Source organism: Rhinopithecus bieti, unplaced genomic scaffold (genome assembly GCF_001698545.2).
Source record: "Rhinopithecus bieti isolate Rb0 unplaced genomic scaffold, ASM169854v2 scaffold_10223, whole genome shotgun sequence".
NCBI lineage: Eukaryota > Metazoa > Chordata > Mammalia > Primates > Cercopithecidae > Rhinopithecus > Rhinopithecus bieti.
The window spans coordinates 2,562,503-2,583,607 of NW_016806659.1; the positions used below are offsets into that span (position 1 = coordinate 2,562,503).

The 21,105-nt window shown below is 38.3% G+C and overlaps 1 protein-coding gene across 1 annotated transcript in view; it reads right to left on the minus strand.

Annotated features, from left to right (window-relative positions):
* Window positions 1-3,180: 3,180 nt before the first annotated feature.
* Window positions 3,181-21,105, minus strand: part of MAP3K2 (mitogen-activated protein kinase kinase kinase 2) — a 97,870-nt gene continuing 79,945 nt past the window's right edge. The window contains exons 15-17 of the mRNA XM_017877336.1: window positions 19,623-19,752; window positions 13,367-13,544; window positions 3,181-12,238 (exon numbers count right to left, since the gene is read on the minus strand). Coding sequence (XP_017732825.1) covers window positions 12,013-12,238; window positions 13,367-13,544; window positions 19,623-19,752 — 534 coding nt within the window. The 3' untranslated portion in view covers window positions 3,181-12,012. The remainder of the gene's footprint in view (window positions 12,239-13,366; window positions 13,545-19,622; window positions 19,753-21,105) is intronic.

The following is a 21,105-nucleotide window of genomic DNA, read 5'->3' on the forward strand; positions in this document are numbered from 1 at the left end:
CTGAATTGTATTCTGTTGGGTGGAAAGTAGAACTTGTAAGTGATAAGCTAGGACATTTTAACCATTTTCTACGTAATGGTTAAAAGTGAGGCCTGGGCCGGGCGCGGTGGCTCATTCCTGTAATCCCAGCACTTTGGGAGTCCGAGGCGGAGGATCATGAGGTCAGGAGTTCAACACCAGCCTGGCCAATATGATGAATCCCTGTCTCTACTAAAAATACAAAAATTAGCTGGGCGTAATGTCGCGCTCACCTGTAGTCTCAGCTGCTCAGGGGGCCGAGGCAGGAGAATCTCTTGAACCCAGGAGGCAGAGGTTGCAGTGAGCAGAGATCATGCCACTGCACTCCAGCCTGGGCGACAGAGTAAGACCCCATCTCAAAAAAAAAAAAAAAAAAAACCTGCTTTCTCTTTACTGCTTATAGTGAAATGTGAGAAGAGATACACTGAAGGTGGAATTGTTCAACAAAAGGAACCAGAACTTGAAGATTTGGATCATTCTTAGCGTACTCACATTGTTTAAAAAAAAAGAGAGAGAGAGAAAGTATGCTCTGGAGAAACACTAAGGATGTGGACAACCATTTATTTGCAAGAGATTAGGTGTGTGGCTTATAGACCCAATCACCCATCTCCACAGAAACCTGGACAGTTTTGACTGGGGTACATAGATGGGATGAAATGAAGGAAGGCTGTTGGACTTCCAGGATTCCACAGGTAGGAAAAGGATTGGCAGGGACAGTTCAGAGGCCAGTGAGCCTGCTTCCGCCACCATGCGACTGAAGGGGACAGGCTTGGGTTTGAACCCACTGCCACCACCTCCTCAGTTCCGAGGGTGTAGGACTGCAGCCCCAGTGGGTCCTGAGGAACAGAGCATCAAGCCATTGAGGATTATTCTCAAGCCTTAAAATCCTATCTCATTGGCCCTGTTAGGTGTCATACTTGCTTGGCGCCTGCAAGCCTTTTTCCTTCCCATTTCTGCCTTTTGGAATGGAATGTGTGTATCCTCTGCCTATCCCATTGTAATTTGGAAGCAGATAACTTACTGCTGTCATGGGTTCATAGATAGAAAGGAAATTTGCTCTGCCAGGAAACCTTACCCAGAGTCAATTGATTTGGATGATTTCAGTGATGAGATTTAAACTGATATTTAGATGATATTGGACTTGGAGTTGATGCTGGAATGACTGACTTTTGTTGACGTCGAGGTGGGGTGAATATACTTTGCATGTGGGAAGGATATGAAGTTTTAGGGGCCAGAGGACAGACTATGGGTTGAATTGTGTCCCCTGCCCCTCAAAAAGTTACTTTTTTTGAGACAAGGTCTTGCTGTTGCCCAGACTGGAGTGCAGTGGTGCAATCTGGGCTCACTGCAACCTCGACCTCCTGGGCTCAAGTGATCCTCCCTCCTAGCCTCCCAAGTAGCTGGGACTACAGGCATGCCACCATGCCTGGCTCTTTGTATTTTTTTTTGTACAGATGGGGTTTCACCATGTTGCCCAGGCTGGTCTTGAACTGCTGGACTTAAGCTGTCCATTGCCTTGGCCCCCCAAGTGCTGATATTAGAGGTGTGAGCCACTGCACCTGATCCAAAAAGATATTTTGAAGTCCTAACCCCTACTACCTCATAATATGGCCTTATTTGGAAACAGGGTCTTTATAGAGGCAATCAAGTTAAAATCAGGTCATTAGGGTGGGCCTTAATCCAGTAACTGGTCCCCTTATAAAAAGGGGAGCACACACATTTGTGTCGACAGACACATAAAGAGCACCCCGTGCTGATGGAAGCAGAGATTGGAGTTATGCTGCCACAAACCAAGGGATGCTATCAGAAGTCGGAAGAGGCAGCTGGACACAACGCCGTGTAGCACATGTAGTCCCAGCTACTCGGGAGGCTGAGGTGGGAGCCCAGAAGTCTGAGGCCAGCCTGGGCGACATAGTGAGACCCAATTTCTAAAATATAAAAAATAAGTTGGAAGAGGCAAGGAAGGATTCCCTTATGGGTTTCAGGAGCATGGTCCTACTCACACCTTGATTTCAGACTTCTAGCCTCCCTAACTGTGAGACAATAAATGTTTTATTACAAGCCACCCAATTTGTGGTACTTTGTTACAATAGCCCCTATTGTTGGACATTTAGAGTTTCAAGTTTGGAATTTATAGATGCAACTTACAACATTCACAGTCTATTTCCACAGGTTAATTCCTAGATATAAATTGCTGGATCAGAGCATATACAAGATTCTGAAGTTTAAGACAGGGTCTGGTTCTGTCATGAAGACTGCAGCACAGTGGTGCGATTTCAGCTCACTGCAACCTCTCCCCCAGGCTGAAGCGACCTGCCCACCTCAGCCTCTTGGGTAGCTGGGACCACAGGCATGCACCATCACACCTGGCTGATCTTTGTAGTATTTGTAGAAAAAGGGTTTTACCATGTTGCCCAGGCTGGTCTCAAACTCCTGAGCTCAAGCGGTCCACCTACCTCGGCCTCCCAAAGTGCTGGGATCACCATACCCGGTCTATTCTGAGGTTTCTGATTCTGATTTTGAGATTTCAATTCTGAGGTTGCGTTAAGTTGCCCTCTATAGCAAAGTGTTACATTACCTCCACCGGGCGCGGTGGCTCACGCCCGTAATCCCAGCACTTTGGGAGGCCCAGGCAGACAGATCACGAGGTCAGGAGATGGAGACCATCCTAGCTAATACGGTGAAACCCCGTCCCTACTAAACATACAAAAACTTAGCTGGACGTGATGGCGGGCGCCTGTAGTCCTGGCTACTCGGGAGGCTGAGGCAGGAGAATGGCGGGAACCCAGGAGGCAGAGCTTGCAGTGAGCTGAGATGGCGCAACTGCACTCCAGCCTGGGCAACAGAGCAAGACTCTGTCTCAAATAAATAAATAATCTCCAACACCATGTGAAAGACCGTTCCTTAAACTCAGTAGGTTTGATAGTAGGGTTTGTGTTTATTTTTAATCATCGTTAGTTCTGATTTAGGTAATCAAGATGTCCAGCCAAAGATACACTACAAGTTGGGTGGAACATTATAGACTTAGATACTGGAAAGATTTGGTTTAGTTTCATTGTTTTTAGATTTGTCTGTGCTTGGTCTCCTAGAGACTGCTCAACTCAAGCAAGGAGGGAATAACTGTAAATAAAATGTGTCCAAGAATAGATCTGGAAAAACCCATCACAGTGGAAATAAATATTAGCTTTATTAACACTCAAAGTGCCATTCATTTATATTCATTCCATAGTCCAGAAGGTTACTTAGAGTAAGCCTTTGCACCACAACCTTTCAAAAAAAATGAACATGTAAGAAAAAGCAATTTTCATTGTGCTAATTATTGCAGGCCTTCATGCACGTAAACCTAAACAAAATGTGTGCCAATGATATACAAATTTCCATATAAACAAAGTCATTGATCACTAACAAAATATAAACATGGTTTCTTTTATATTAGATTTTTTTAAAAGCTATTTACCAGCAAGAAAAAACAAGTACCTAGAAATTATAAAACTCAGAAATAGTATACATTTTTACAAGCACAATTTTGAATGACAACACAAAATCAAAATGTGCATGAAATGTGGCACATACCACACTATATCTGGCTTCTGGTAGGTTTTCCTAATCACACCGGTTCCTTTTAACATCATAAACTTAGTGACATTCGACTTCAACAGTGGACTTTATTCCTAACATGAGTAATTTTACATGGTACCGCATATTTAAAACAAAGTTTTCTTTAATACAACATTGTCTGATTGGAAATTTCATTTCCAATTCTTTTTCTGCCAGTTACTTAAAACACACAGTACAATATAAAGACACACAATGGATGTTTGGACATTTCAAAACCAATTTATAGTCAATTACAAAGAATCACAATATGCCAATATACTGTTTTATAAACCCAGTCTGACCTTGCCCAGTGATAGAAAAACTAAAAGTTGAAATATTTTGGGGTAGAATACAGGAAATATTCAAAGACAACAGTAGGACAGGCCAACAGCAACTGGAGATAGAAAAATCTTGACATCTCAAGACAATTTAGTTTCTCACATTTTTCCATAGCTCTGAGAATTCAAAGGCCATTTTAGCGGTGTGTTTTGCTACTGCTTAAAACCTATTTTCCCTTAATTTGCATTTCACAGAATTCTCTTAAAGAGAATTTAATGCTTTTTCTTGCAAGAGTATTTTAATTGGGCTCTAAGTATGATTTGCATTCAATTCTGAAAATACAAATACATTTTGAATGGTTAAAAACAAATTTTAAAAATACTTTTGATCAGCCAGCTGAAAATATATTCATATAGTAAATAATCTCTCAGAAAGCTTTTATATATATTTAATTATCACAACTAAATAGTACCCTTATAAAACAAGTTCATAAAAATGTAGAAATGAAATGAAAGTAAGAACTTACTGGGATATATACATGTGCCTACAGACAGAAAAAAAATCACACAAACATACATCCCGATACACAGAGCATACTTCCAACTTGGTAATGGATTTTATAATACATTATAAAATTTTCTAATTTCTATTAATGTTGAACTCCTGAGTTCTTCAACAAAGAACCATAGATAAGTATAGTCTGTAAAAGCAAAAAGGTCCATTTAAGTCATAAGTAATAGCAGTGCAGTAACTGATGGCTACATCTTGAAAGAAGTTAAAACATAAAGACACAAACAGTAGTTCAATGCACGCATTCATGATGCTCATACACTCATCAACAATTATTGGTCAGAGTAGTAAATCAGTGTACAAATTAAACATTTCCAAAATGTGCAAAATGTCAATCTTAATAGGAAAAAAACTCTTTGTACATAATTATAAACTGCCCAGCATTCAACTGAGATTAGAAACATTTACAGAGAGAAACCAATAGTTTAAATATAGAGATTTTAATGGCTACATTAAAAAATGTACATTATTATGTCAAAGGGTAAATTTACAAATTGATAATCATAGTCTGCAACAACACAAAGTTTATTCTCAAATTTATCCAAGTTTACTTTTATTTACAATGAATAAAAGAACCATGTGAAATGTAAGAGATGTCAGACATTAAAAGTATTTTTGGTATTAACTTTTATAATATTTCAGAATTCAGGGTAGCAAAATTTTAAAACCAATAACAATAGAAAAAATGTAAACCATTTACTAATTAAGATTGCATTAAAACAATTGTTGGTTTTAAAGAAGTATTTTTATCCTTAGACACTGTACTTTCAATTGAATAGCGTGTATTGCAAGAGTCTGGCGCACTTCCTTTTGCCCATAAGCCTCTCCAGCTCAGATGTTTCAACTAATCCTCTCTTCTTATTCCAGATGGAAAAATTTCTTTGGAAAAGTAAGAATACATCAAATCCATTTTGTAGTCTATCTAATAGAGTTTAAGATGTAATTTTGTTACTTCTCTCCTCCAAGTAAAGCTAATGCTAAAATCATCACTAGTTACATATGCTTTTAAAAAATAAATTCTAAAAGAATATTTAAAAATAAGTGAACTTGAAAGTGCTTTTTGGTATGGTCATGAATTTTACTGTTCTCAACTGCATTAAGGGATTCAGAAATTATTTGGGGACAAGTCCTGCACATACAGTAGAAGCAGACACTTCCTTATGTTCCAACATGTCTATGGCACAAAGCAGACATCAGTCCGGAACTTACTTTTCTTCACAGCTTTGCTGAAATGCCCCTCAAGTCAAACATAAGTTCATAAATGTTAAGACGCTAGGAAGAAAGTACGCCATCAACCTGAGGCATCAGACGTTAATGTCTGTCTATGTGCATTGGTGGTCAAGTGACATTAACAAGACTGGCACATGCACAAGCTTAAATTCATGTCTACACAGTTCCTCAACAGTGGAAGTAACTTCTGCACATCTAAATGCAAACACTGATCACCTGTCCTTTTCCTTGAAGGATATACCAGAATACAAATTCTATTAGTATCTGCTTTATAATTTTTACACTATTAGCTTACAAGTGGACAGAAGTAACAGTGCTAATTATTTTGGCTATGTGTACAGGGAATACAAAAGCTTTGGTTTAAAGTGATTCTGATAATACAGATTGTGTTACAAACAAGAAGTCATCAGGCAGAAGGAACAATGGTACCGATTTAATGCCTTTGCTGTTATTAACAAAAATACCATATGACTGTCAATTAAAATGCACAATATAAAAAGTATGAAGAATTCTATGAGGCTGTATACAGGCAACAGATAAAATGTATTCTTTTCTTTACTGTAGCTATGACTCCTCCCTCATCTTTCTGAAGCTCAACCTTGAATGCTTACATGACCACTGAAAAAAGAATCTCTAGGCTCCCCCAAGAGCTCATTTCCATCAACAGCTCTGGAAGGTGAGTATGGGGAGATGGGAGGCCAATACTTCCCACACCTACCATGGGATCCCGTCCAAACCATGGCAGAAGTCAAAGCCAAGCCAAAGACAATTATGAAGCAGGAACAACTGCTTCATAGCATGCTTCCCCTAGCCAACCAAAAAGAGGTATAAGAGAATTTCCTTGTGAATACTTGGTAAGCTAAGGAAGCTTATTTTGATAATATTTGGCAGAATTTCAGCTCCAAAAAGTTCAGGAAGAACTATGTAAAATCAATTACTTTCTATTTAAGAATTATATATAAGATTATTATACATATACACAAATTGAGTTTTAATCTACTTTTAGCAACCAAGAGTATGGCAATTTATAATCAATATTATTATTATACAATCATTTATACTAGCTACTTGTGGAAAATGTACTGGTGTTCCTACCCAAGGATGACTACACTCACTGTATATCATCAGTAGGTCATACATTTGAGTTGTTCTTCCAAAACCAGAAACTGAGCTAAATCGAACACTCATACCTTTCCCCCTCTTCCTTCCTACCCCTGCCTCCAACTCAACACCACACACACACACGCACACACACACATACAGGCGCACATGCACACACTTCACAGAAAAGTAACTTAGACTATTACCTAAAATGTTAGCTGAGGATTAAGGACTAGAATCTGCTATCCCTGGATTTCCTACTCACTGTCCTGTCTCATTGCCTCAACATCTGTAAACCATGTGAATGACTTCTTTAGGGCAAAAACAAGTACTGTGACTCTACCATGAAAATCATAACTGAACTGTAATAATATACCAAGAACTTGGACAGTGCCAATGTGACTGAAAATCAAGTATTCAACCCAGAAAACATTTACATGTCTCTTTAGAACGAGAATACCTCTTTCTATGCTTATTGGGAATTCATGTCTAGTGGAAGCTGCACCGTGTCTATCACAGACAAATCCTAATGTTTCTCTCCTAACATTTATTATTTATTTTTAAAAAAAGGAGGTAGAAAAGGGTAGGAGGAGGCAGGCATTAAGAAACATTTAAGGAGCAATACATAGTCTAAGGCCAAATGAACTTGTGAAGCCTACTGATTTTGGAAAAAATCTTCATTTTGGTGGGTAACTTGAATTATTAATATAAAATAAAATTAAGGCATACAGAGAAAAGGCACTACTAAAAATTAACAATTGGATTGCTTTTCATTAACATTTAACCAATCTTCAAATTCAAATAAATATGAACATTACATTTGTAAAACAAAGGCCAAACTTAGTAATAAAACAATATGATCTCAAGAAACTGTCCTGATCTTAGTATAAATAACACTGTTGACACAGTTCGATTTCGATCAAATGTTTTGGGTATTTTCACAATTTAGACCAAGTAAAGTATGTTTTCTTTAAAAGAGACACTGGGAGAAAAGAACGAACAAAAAAACACTATTATGGAATAAATGCTCCCTATCACCGGAACTGTTGAGTAGAGGCTGGGTTTTGCAGTAAGAGGGGGTCCTGAGAGAGATGCTATGTGACCTGGTTGGGGAGGTGATCCCTCCAGTTTGGGGACACTTTTACTCTAATCCCTGTTGTCAATGACATTTCAGTTTGTAACAGCCAATGATTACCTAAAATTGCTTTTCCCTTACTTAATAAAAAATAACATTTTAAAACATCATTGCTGAACTTTCAGAGTTAGTGTATGCCATAAAGTAAGTAACTGCTTGCCCATGTTCCTCCTAGATTGTGACCTCCTTAATATAAGGATGTTAATTTAGTACCTGACATAGTAAGTTACAATTATTGAATAAACAAATGAAGAAGATTCATTCTATTAAAAAAGACAGATTTGTATATTTAATTGACACCAGGTGATTTTATATCAAGCTATCAGTTCCCAGACTCCAAATAAAATCACTGGCACAGAACCTTGCCATAGACCAAGGAGTCTACATCTGGCTTGGTCATCCTGCTAAACTATTCACATCTGATTTTATTTTCTAAGTGATTTCACATATCTTGTAACAGCTCCATCAGAAATACTACAGAGCAGATCTGACATATATAAGAACTGGAGTAGCAGAAACTTAATCGAAACAAATAGTTTCATCTTTTTAATGCAGTTTCTATTGGGAATAAGGTAAAGACTCTCAAGTGAAAGCCAATTCAATTTACTCTGAAATTAAGGTTTAAAATTTTCTTTTATAGTTCAGCAAATGCATTAATATTTTAATTCATATATATTATATAAGGGTAACTGTGCCTTTTAAAACTTTCTAAGGCAATAGTCATTTTTTTAAGTTAGAGAGATGTTTTGTAAACAAGGAAAAGTGCTGAAAATTTTCAAGATATTCATACTGAAATTTTCAGTCTGTATAATTTTAAATACATTTTAAATAATTACCAACCCATTAAAATTTCCATTAGTCATTATAATATTTTTTAACCCTTTTATTCAGTACAACACTTTGTTTGCAATGTAAAAGATCTTATATTTGGTCCAAGCCTAAGTCATGCCACTTTGAATCTCTCAAGGCCTTAAGTAGAAAGATATTTCCTGAAAAGCACATATAAGACTGCTAGTGAATCTTCTCCAGCACCAAAAAGTCTGCCATTGTCAAAGCAGAATGCATTTTAAAGGCACAAAGTCAGCAGTCTGACCATTTTCCAGCGTCAGCAAAGAAGCATTACAGTATAGAAGAATCAATTGTGCATTTAAGAAACAAAACACACGTAGAGTTATCTTAAAAAGTTCAAATTGCATTCGTTGATCCATACCATTATTAGAAAGAAGAAAAAAAAAAACGGAGTGTTATATTTAACTTCCCCAATGAAGCTGTTTCCTTTCAAAACTTTCTTTTTTAAATTTACTTTTGGTCTTCCATACCCTCCATCCCCACACCTTCAAGCTTTTTTGTTCTAGTAGTTTTTATATATATTAACTTTTATTGTGGTTTTTGGTACCTTCACAACTTGTTTGAAATAAATTCACATCATATTTTATATAATAACTCTGTAAACTATTTGTCTATTTTTAAGTCTTTACATAAAGAACATTACTTTCCCATAGCTAATAATATTTGTCTTATAAAGCAAAGGCCTTCCGCAGCAGTGTTAAAGTAGTAGTTTCTTTTCAGGTGCCTTTATTTTCTATAGCATTTAGAAAAGAAAACAGAGACTGAAAAAAAACAAACAGTTTTGCTCTGGGTTCTACAGTCTCACCGGATTTCTCACTAAAGAGCATTTGTCTTATATTCTGCACTGCTGGTTACCCTGACAGACCAAAAATGAGCCAAAGGAAAAGCACAACTACACAAGACAGATATGAAGGAAAAGCCCACTGGTCCAGAGACCATGATCTTGCTCAAGTAGAAAAGATGCCCTCATTCATAAAAGATAAAGAAATTATAATAGATCCACACACTTGGGGATTGTTTCTAGAACAAGATTTGGCAGTTGCTTTACCAAGGCAGGGGCACCTCCTTCTTGTTCTTCCCTGCAAACTGCTTCAATTTTAAGAGTATGAGAGAAGCGCTGACAACTTATCTTGTGCTTTGACTTCTTAGACTAGCTAGTGGAATTTCAAATATTCCTACAGGGAATGCTAGATAGGACCTTGGCACAGTAAACCAAGATCTACCTAACTTCAGAAACAAAGTATCTTAAAAAAGTCCCTAAAGAAGCACACCTTTTGGCAGAAAGTAAGAATACCTGAGTCCCTTATGAATCCCATGAAAGGGATTTTGGGGCCTCCAGGAAGACTACTGTTTTCTAGACCTTTAAAAATAAAGTACTTAGCACTTGCTTTAACATGCTGAAAAAAACTGCAAGTGGCCAAATTACTGATATCTTAATGTTTTATAGTAGCACAATTCTATTAAGAGATAGTGGGGCCTTTCCCAGCTGTCTTGTTCCATTTAATAATGTCCTTGCTCTTAGTGGATACATTGTACTAGAAATACCTGGCAGCTTTTTAACCTTCCCATTAGTAGTTAAAACTTTTTTTTTTTTTTTTTTTTTTTTTTTTTTTTTTTTGCCTAAAATTATGAATTTTAAGGAAATAATATATAGAGATGGCTGAGTTCAAAAGGCTCAGTGTTCCAATTCAGTTTGTTCCTAAAATGAAGAGTTACCTAGGTGGGTGCAATACGCAGCTGGTAAAGTGACTGCTATTTGCTGCTTGTTGAGATCATTCACCCTTGACTTAAGCAGCAGTAGCTGACCTTGTAAAATCCTCAATTTGCATTACATCACTTTCTCTTTGAAATTTCCTTTCCTTTCTTGCATTTACTGCTTTGTAAATAGCTGTTTTCAGTTTGTAACTGGGACTGATCTTTACATCAGGGTTTCTCAACCTTAGCACTTCTGACATTCTGGGCAGGGTAATTCTTTGAGGGGTGAGGTTGCTTTCCTTGTGTATTACAGTCTATTTAGCAGCATCCCTGGCCTCTCCCAATTCATGCCACTAGTATCCTTCCAGTTGTGACAACTAAAAATGTCTCTAAGAATTGCCAAATGCCTAGTGAAATGATCCTCGCTCCACTTTTGGCAACCACTGTTTCACATGATACCTGTTTTTTTGGAGGTGCTTTAGTATTCTGTGATCCTAAGAACAAGGGTTTCATCTCCCTACATAACACATAAATATTACTAACTGAACTCTTCGTTCCTAAGGAATGTTATCTATGGGGAATCAGGAGCTAGAAATAGAAGATGGTATACATGATTTTGATTATTTCTCCATTCCTTTAATTTTGGGACATCTCCCTCAAGTAAAACAAGTTTAAAATACACTAAACACCTAATTTTTGTCATTATTTCTACTGACTGCCAAATGTGGTCTCTTCTACTGCTCACACATTTGATAAGAGCGATCTCCTTTTGTCTTTTATTTCGATTTGCTCACGACTTGACTTTAAAATAAAAGGTTTTCCGTGTGTATGTGTGTGTGTGTGTGTTTAAGCAGAAAGCTATCCCTCAAGTTTACAGATTCCAGTAACATGGATCTATTATAGTGTATTTGCTTATTATACTGGTTAGGATTAACAAATAAACATACCTCTCAGAGATGCATATCTTCTATCAAGACTCCTACTGAGCAAAAAGGTTGGTAGACAGAGGTTAGGATCTAAAGAATACAGATATAAGAAGAAACCTATATTCTTTAGGTTGAGTACCTACCCTAAACTAAAGTTTAGGGCTCAACCCCACAAATGAGGATATATTTTAAATACTAGCACTAAAAACTACAAATTATACATCATTTTCTTCTCCTTGTTTTCCATGTCTTCCCATCGCCACTGATATGTCAGTGATAGAGGGAATGACTCTACAATCTTTAGGTATTCCAAATGATTTGTTTGTACTACAAAGAGTGACTATGTACTAAAGTGCTTTATCTCTCTGAACCACATCAGTACATTATAAAAATTAAAAAAAAAAGTTTCAAGTTCTTGTAAGGGAAAAAAAGATTAAATATAAAAAATTTAGATTATTAAACAAATTTAACCAAGAATCAAGAGAAATACTTTCCCTCTTGTCTTTTTTTCTCCCCCATCTCTCTTTTTTTGTAAAAAAGAAAAGTGCAGTCAGAGAGAAGGTGAATGAATAGATGGGAGCTAGGTAGAGGCACAGGAGAGGTTACTGGCTGCTAGTGATAATGCACAAACATGTGCCTTAAGAGTTCATCAGCTGAAGGTCTCAGTTTGGCCTCTACAAAAATCCGTTTGAGGAAATCTCGAGTATAGTCTGAGACATGAGGTGGCAGCTTTGGGTTTGTTGGCTGAGTGGCAATTTTAAAGATGGCAGCCATTGCTTCAAATTCAGCCCAAGGCGGCTTTTCAGTTAGCATTTCTACCACAGTACATGCAACACTCCTGAAAAGAAACAAAAAGAAATACATTACACAAACAATAACATGAAAGAAAGCCAGTTAGCTAGAAAATGAGAAACAAGCATTAAGTCCATGTATATTTAAATATGACTTAACTTCAAATTCAAAGCTTCATTAAAAAGTTCTACCATTTCGTAAAACTGTAATTTAAACATAAAAATCAATTTAAAACAACAATTTAATGACTATCACTTAATTCAAACGGTTGGGCAAAGAACATTATTCATCTTATTATTTTTGTTTTATATAATTTCCAACCTGAACATTAAAAATAATTTTTTCTTTATTCTTCCAAAGGGGAATATAGCAATTAAGGGGAAAATCAATTGCCTTCAGGTGCCCTAAAATGAACGTTTTGTAAAAGTCTTTCTGGGTGGGAGTAGGGGTGTTTTTGGGGGGTCATTTTTCCATGGTCTAAACTTTTTAAATTATAAAAAGGGAATTAAAATGTTTAACATTTTAATAAGACACAACAAAGATGAAGTACTTTTAAAGGTCTTTAGACAAACAAAGTAACTATTTACTTCTGTAATAGCAAAAAGCTTTTTAATGCTGAGGTTTGCTCACGATAAAATCCTTCCTAAAGAATGGAGGATTAGCCGGGTGCGGTGGCTCAAGCCTGTAATCCCAGCACTTTGGGAGGCCGAGGCGGGTGGATCACGAGGTCAGGAGATCGAGACCATCCTGGCTAACACGGTGAAACCCTGTCTCTACTAAAAAAAAATACAAAAAAAAAAAAAAAACTAGCCGGGCGAGGTGGCGGGCGCCTGTAGTCCCAGCTACTAGGGAGGCTGAGGCAGGAGAATGGCGTGGACCCAGAAGGCGGAGCTTGCAGTGAGCTGAGATCTGGCCACTGCACTCCAGCCTGGGCGACAGAGCGAGACTCTGTCTCAAAAAAAAAAAAGAATGGAGGACAGGTTCAAGGATTCTAAATATTTAATCAATTATAAGCCTCAATAAGGCATAATTAATACAGTGTTAATCTTTGCAATTCTTACATCCTATTTTGGAAGTACAAAAGATCATTTACATCTGCCTAAGTAATTCAGTCCCAGGTGGAAATACATAAGGCGGCAGATGGTTTTCAAGCAAACTTCACATCAAAACCTACCAGATGTCTGCTTTTCTTCCATAGCCTTCTCCACTGATGACTTCAGGGCTCATCCAGTATGGTGTGCCCGTGACAGACTTCATTCCTGTCCCTGAGAGACAGATGGTCTGAAGCCGTTTGCTGGCCCCAAAATCTCCTAGTTTGACATTGCCTGTTGAATCTCTCAGGATATTTGCCCCTAAAAACAAGAAATTGCCTCATTTCATTAATTTTATTGGCCGTCTGGAATATAGTATAAAAGAACAATGGCACAGAATTACTTCACAGACTCTTCTATTTGTCCCCAAAGTTAGGCTGCTTTTCATCTTCTGGCAGTAGCTGGCATAATCCTAGTCACACAGGTGGTGCTCATTACGGATTTGCTGCAAGAACACTCCATTTTTAGGTCAGCTGTGTGTTTAGGACCTAGGACGTTTCTACTGAAAAGGACTGGTGCAGGTTGGAGGTGAGGGTGATGAGGACGAGAAAGGCGAAAAGGGCTAAGAATGAAGCTCAGTGAAGGACCAAGAACGCCCCCAGTTTCTCTGTCATAAAGCAGGAAGCCCATGGCTGAAACTTATTTCCCTGAGAAGCCAGCCTTTTCTCAGAAACTTCCTTAGGGTGCTTCATAATCAAAAGCATTTTCCCCCTCTATTACTTAAATTTAGTTACCTTATATTTTAGAGTTTTCTTAATATTGAATCTTGCTTTATATTAATTTTACATCTCAATTTTTAATATTTTAAATGTCTGATAGGCTTTGAGCTTTTCATTTAAAATTTCATTAGCTTTTATAATAAACTTTTTAGATAGCTTCAGATTTACAGAATTATTGCAAAGATAGTATAGAGAGTTCCCATATAACCCCACACCCAGTTTCTCTATTACTAATAGCATGGTACATTTGCCACAATTAATAAGCCAATACTGAAATATTATTAACCAAGTTCATACTTTGCTTAGATTTCCTCAGTTTTTCCCTAATACCCTTTTTCTGGATCCAGGATCCTAACCAGGATCCCACACCATACTTAGTCATCATGTCCCCTCAGGCTCCTCTTAGGGGGGATACGTTCTCAAATTTTCCTTGTTTTTGATGACACGTGTTTTCTGAGGCATTTTGTAGAATGTCCCTCAATTAGGATTTGTCCCATGTTCTCATAATGGGGGTTGTAAGTTTTTTGGGGGAAGACCACAGGTAAACTGCCATTCTCATCATATGTTATTAAAGGCACATACTGTCAACACCATTGTTGATGCTGACCTTGATCACCTGGCTTGAGATAGTGTTTGTCAGGTTCTCCACTGTAAAGTCATTGTCCCCCACCCTTTCCATACTTTGGAAGAAATTTGCCATGCACAGCCCACAATTAAGGAGTAAAGAGTTATGCTCCAGGCTGAGTAGCTACATAAATTATTTGGAGTTATGCTGCAGAAGAGATTTGTCTCCCCTCTCCCACATATTTATTGAATCATTCATTTACATCACTATGAACATGGATATCTGTTTTATACACTGGGTTATAACCAGTACTACTTTATTCTCCTGCTATTTATCAGTTTCAGCCACTGGAGCTTCTTTCCACTGGCTCTGTGTCCCTTTACCATACCCCCATCATTGTATTCTTGCTTTTGTTTTTGAGCACTTTCTTGCTTTCTGGCACTCGAAGATGCTCCAGGCTCATCTTGTATATTTCCTGCACCAGTCCTAAAATCAGCCATTTCTCAAGGAGGCCTAGTTCCTTTTAGTGGAGAATAGTATTAAAAAACAAGATCATCGGCCAGGTGCAGTGGCACACACATGTAATCCTAGCACTTTGGGAGGCAAAGGTGGGTGGATCGCATGAGCTCAGGAATTCGAGGTCAGCCTAAGCAACATGGTGAAACCCCATCTCTACAAAAAATACAAAAAAATTAGCTGGGCATGATAGTGTGAGCCTGTAGTCCCAGCTACCTGGGGGCTGAGCTGAAGGATCACTTGAGCCCAGAGAGCTGAGGCTGCAGTGAACTGAGTTCATGCCACTGCACTCCCGCCTGGGTGATAAAGTGAGACTCTGTCTCAAAAAAAACAAAAACAAAAACAAAAAACCAGAACAAAACAAAACAAAAAACCAAGCTATGGGCACTAGGCTAATTTGTTTTTTATTCTCTATTTTCACTCTTATCATTTTAAAATCTCTGTATTTTTTCTGGGATTATAAATCTAGTTTCTGTCTTTTATAAATCATTTCGCTTCTCATTTTTCTCCACATAACCTTCGTTACTTTGGACCTTCTCATTTTTAACTTTTTCTTTACCTATTCTTAAATAAGCCATTTATTTTATTATCTAATTTTAATTATTTTAATTTTAAAATTTTACTTCATTTCTTATTTTTAAGTCTTCCATAACCTTAACCATATTTCATATTACAAAGAGATTCATTTTCTTGGTTCTCTTACCCTTTTCTGAAAAAATGATCTCTAAGGAGAGTGAATAGTGGAGAAAAGCTACCTTATCGACTGGAGAGGATAAAGAGACCCCACCCCTATCATGGGGCTTCTGTACCTGTCTTTCTGTTCTCCCAGCAAATTCCTCAGTCTAGTCAATGATGGTTCCCTAAAGCCTCTCTCCAGAGGACAGTCCAGAGTTCATTCTCTACACACCTTAAGTGTAAACACGCCATGACATTAGTGATCTTCTAAAAGAGCACTGTCTAACATTTCCTACCATCCAATACTTTAAGAAAGACTGTCAAAAAAGCCACCATCTCTAGAATACTTAACCAGTGGAAGGACAACAAAGCCCATTTTTTACTGGCTACAAGCAGGGCTCTGATTGGGGAAGGAACAGTCCAATGCAGGTCACAGACAGGGGAAGCTGTCTCTGGGGAGGAATCACCAATGTTGAGCCAATGCTTACCCAGAAGAAGGGCTGAAGAGAAAATGGGTAGCCAGGCTCCAGCATAAGTTTCTAAAAACTTATTTTGGATGTGTCAAAAGTAAGTTATTAAGGAGACTTTTCAGACATACACAAAGATAGAGCAGCATGCTCAGCCACCACCCAGCCTCAACATCCATCTGGACAACCCTGCCCCAGCCATACTTGCCAACCACTCCTCCTCCCCTCTCTAGGATTTGAAGCATATTCAAGATGTCATGATAAACAAATGGTTCAGTACATATCTTTCAAAGATAAGGACTCTTATCACACCCAAGAGGATGAACAATAACTTCTTAATATTATCAAATATATAGTCGGTATTCAATTTGTTACATTAAAAAAACCAGAATCCAAATGAAGTCCATATATTGGGAGTCACTGATAAATCTTCTAAGTCTTTCCCAAAGTTCCCTCCAATCTCCTTTTCTTTTTTCTTTGCAACTTATGAAGAAACTAAGTTGTCTGCCTATAGCTTTCTCATGGTCTAGATTTTGCTGACTGCATCCCAAAGAATCATTTTAACACGCTCATCTGTCCTATATGTATATTACATAATTCCGTAACCGAATTTGGAGGCTTGATCAGATTCAGGTTCAATTTCTGGGGAACTGAGGAACAAAACTAGATAGATAATGTTGTATTCTAGACAATCTCTATTTAAGTGATATCAGCAGCTATTACTGTTTAATGCCAATATCTGTTCATTATTCTTTCTTCGCTTCTTAGCCAAAATACTTCTATGAAGATAAGTTTCCTTTCATCCATTATTTGGTCTTCAGTAGTCTAGTTTGTAATACAAACAGAACAAAAACAAAGGCAGAAGAGAGCAACTAGTTTTTGAAATAGTGAATTGGTTCCCTAGCAACATAATCAATTCATTTTCATCCTAGGTTTCATTATGACTTCATGGGTCTAAACTGAAAACCAATCATCTTCCTTTTCTCTTACGATTTAAAAGTTGCTTATGGAAATTTGAGAAATACAGAAAAAGTATATAGGAGCCTGGCAACATAGCAATACCCTATCTCTACAAAAAAAAAAAAAAAAAAGAAAAAATTCTTATTAACTGGGCATGGTGGTGTGTGCCTGTAGTCTCAGCTACTCGGGAGGCTGAGGTGAGAGGACTGGCTTGAACTCAAGAGGCCGAAGCTTCAGTGAGCCACGATAGCACCACTTCACTCTAGCCTGGGTGGCAGAGGGAGACCCTGACTCAAAACAAAAAAACAAACAAAGGCGGGGAGCAGTGGCTCACACCTGTCATCCCAGCACTTTGGGAGGCCAAGGCGGGCGGATCACCTGAGGTCGTGAGTTTGAGACCAGCCTGACCAACATGGAGAAACCCCATCTCTACTAAAAATACAAAATGAGCCGGGTGTGATGGCACATGCCAGTAATCCCAGCTACTAGCGAGGCTGAGGCAAGAGAATCGCTTGAACCCGGGGTGAGGGCGGAGGTTGCAGTAAGCCGAGATCGCACCATTGCACTCCAGCCCTGGGCAACAACCATTGCACTCCATCTAATAAAAAAAAAAAGACCATCACTCATCCTGCCACTTGATGATAACCACCATCAATCATATGGAAATCTTCCTTCTAGGTCATACTTGAATTTTACAAACTTAAGATCATATTGCACATCCGATTTTATATTTTACATTTATTCTCTTATCAATATATTTGCCCTACGCTTTAAAATCAGCTTACTTCCAACCTCCTCATTTGACCAGGATGGCTCCTCACTTCTGGCCAAGTTTGAAGAAGATCCACTCAGCGGGTAGCTCCGTCAGCTCTTTTGCCTTGCCTCATTGTGAGGCTAACGAGAAGCTGGCTTGAATGCACATTATTCCTAACTGAGTAACTTCTCTATGAGGTTCTTTAAGCTATCAGGTTTCATACTTAACGACTGAGGTCTGCCTAAGATGCGTAGATCATGAGCAATGTCCCCATCTTTTCAGACTTACTCTAAGTCCCATTCTAGCATATGTGATCTGGCTTAGGCATTCTGCATTCGACTCCATCACCAGAACTGGTTAGGAATGTTCTCGTTGGTCTGAATATGGCCATAATTAGGATGTGCCACACCTCAAAGGGGAAGTGAAAGCCTGGGAGCTCAAAAGAGTCCCCAGCAAGATCAATGAATAGTATCTTTATACACGCAAATACAAACGTGTACACATACATATTTACAGTAATGCATTGCTTAATGATAGGGATGCATTCTGAAAAATGCATTGTTAGGCAATTTTGTCATTATGCAAACATCATAGAGTGTTTTTACACAAACCTAAATGGTATAGCCTACTACACACCTAGTCTATATGGTATAGCCACTGTTGTATATCTGGTCCATAATGACGTGGAAACATCATTATGTGGCACATTACTGTTTATTAACAAATGGGATCTTGCTACATTAGGCTGGACTTGAACTCCTGGGTTCAAGCGATCCGCTTGCCTCAGCCTCCCAGGTAGCTGGGACTACAGTTATGCACCATCATGCTGCTATTCATTATTTTTATTTTTATTGATCGATTTATAAAGTGATGTCTAAATTTGGGGCTACAACCTACCTTTACAGGACCAAATTTCCAGGTATGTTTTGTAGTATAGATTTTGAAGCATTTTTAAATTGTACTTATCCCCACCACTTGCTTTTGTGTGACTTCACGCATCTACCTACATCCTTTATCCCTGAAAACGGCTGAGTTTTTTAGTTTTAATGTCAGTTTGACATAGTTGGAGTTCATTAGAGCTCAGTTGGGGGTTCTTTTCTCCCCCTCTCTTCATTCTTTCCCTAGCTAGTGAAATCCATTCCTCCACGCTCAAATTTGATCTCAAGATAAAGTATGTCATCAGAGCTAACTTTTAAGAGCTTTTTAGGTATCAGGCACTACTTTAAGCATATTGCATGCATTAACTCATTTACTCCTTTAGAGAATCTTATGAGCTGGATACTATTATCTCCATCATTTAAGAAAGAGGAACTGAGAGACTGAGTAACTTGTCCAAGGTCACACAGTGTGGATAAAGCCCGAATCTGAATCAGGCCACCCAGCAGCAGGGTTCCTACTCTTGGCCAACCTATCCTAATGCCTATGCAATATGTATGAAACATGATCTCACTTGTATGGTCTCTTAAACTTTACTGATTCTGTGAGCCCCCACAGTAGAGCTACCCATTTGGGGAGACAGGACTGGTGTGATAAAACACTGATGCAGTTCACAAGAAAGCAAGAGAACTGTTTCCCTGTTTCAGAGATAGATGAATTAATGTTAAATGTCTTATCCACATCACTTGTTTCATTCACATTCACAAAGAACTGTCTATTTAAAATAGAAAATACCTCATCACTTACCTTTGATATCTCTATGGACAATCATATTACTATGCAAATAATGGACACCCTCCAGAATCTGACGGGTGTATTTCCTAGTCACATTCTCGGTAAGAGCGCCATATGCTTTTAATTGGTCCTTAATTGAACCCTAGGAGAAAACAACAACAAAAACTACTATATATGGTTTGAAATGAAAACTGCTATTAAATCTTTATTGGTAAAGAGGGCAGGAATTCTCATCTCACTCGTCTAAGCATGTCCTACTTGAATTTTATTTATTGTGTTCTTATTCTGTTTTTAAAGTATTTTATTGACATCTGCTGATTTTCTCAGGAAACGGAATGGGTATAACTAGAAAGAACATATATGAGATTTTAAAGTTTTTTCTTTATATAAGAAAAAACTCAACACTCAAGTTCGAAACATGAGAACATACACAGAAGGAGAACTTCAGATTTTCTCAAGTGTTTTTTAGGGCAGGATAAGGTGCCATCTCTGAGAAAGCTGAATCAGTCTGAAGTGAGGAACAGGTATTTGAATTTTGAAAAAGCTTCCCTAGTGATTCCATGTACAAGTTTGATTAATAATCCCTTTAAAAGACAGAAATAAAATGCTTCCTGAGGGACAAATCTCTTTTTTGACAGGAAAATACATCCGAATGTTTCTGCCTTTCCTTGAATTTTGATAAACGGTGTACTCTGTCATATGAAAGTAAATCCTTGGATTTTACAAATTTAACCATTTGTCCTTTCCACTGTTTATGAGCCATCCTTGGAGGGAGAGGATTTTGCAATTCTGTGGACCCAAACTTGTAAACCACACATATGGAAAGGAGCAAGGGTGCCCAGCCAACTACTGACACCTACAGTTCAGCATGGCTTGTTTGTTCAGTCTACTGTGTCTCTACCTGTAGTATTATACAGAAGAGGCCAGGCACAGTGGCTTACGCCTATAATCCCAGCACTTTGGGAGGCTGAGGAAGGCAGATCACCTGAGGTCAGGAGTTCAAGACCAGCCTGGCCAACAGGGTGAAACCCCATCTTTACTAAAAATACAAAAATTACACAGGTATCGGCCGGGCATGGTGACTCATGCTTGTAATCCCATCACTTTGGGAGGCTGAGGCGGGTGGATCACTTGAGGTCAGGAGTTCAACACCAGCCTGGCCAACAGGGTGAAACCCCGTCTCTACTAAAAATACAAAAAATTAGCTGGGCGTGGTGGTGGGTGCCTGTAACCCAGCTACTCAGAAGGCTGAGGCCGGAGAAATGATTTAATTCGGGAGGCAGAGGATAAAGTGAGCCGAGATCGCACCACTACACTCCAGCCCAGGAAACAAAGCGAGACTCCATCTCAAAAAATAAAAATTATGGCCGGGAGCAGTGGCTCATGCCTATAATCCCAGCACTTTGGGAGGCTGAGGCGGGTGCATCACCTGAGGTCAGCACTTTGAGACCAGCCTGGCCAACATGGTGAAACCCTGTCTCTATTAAAAATACAA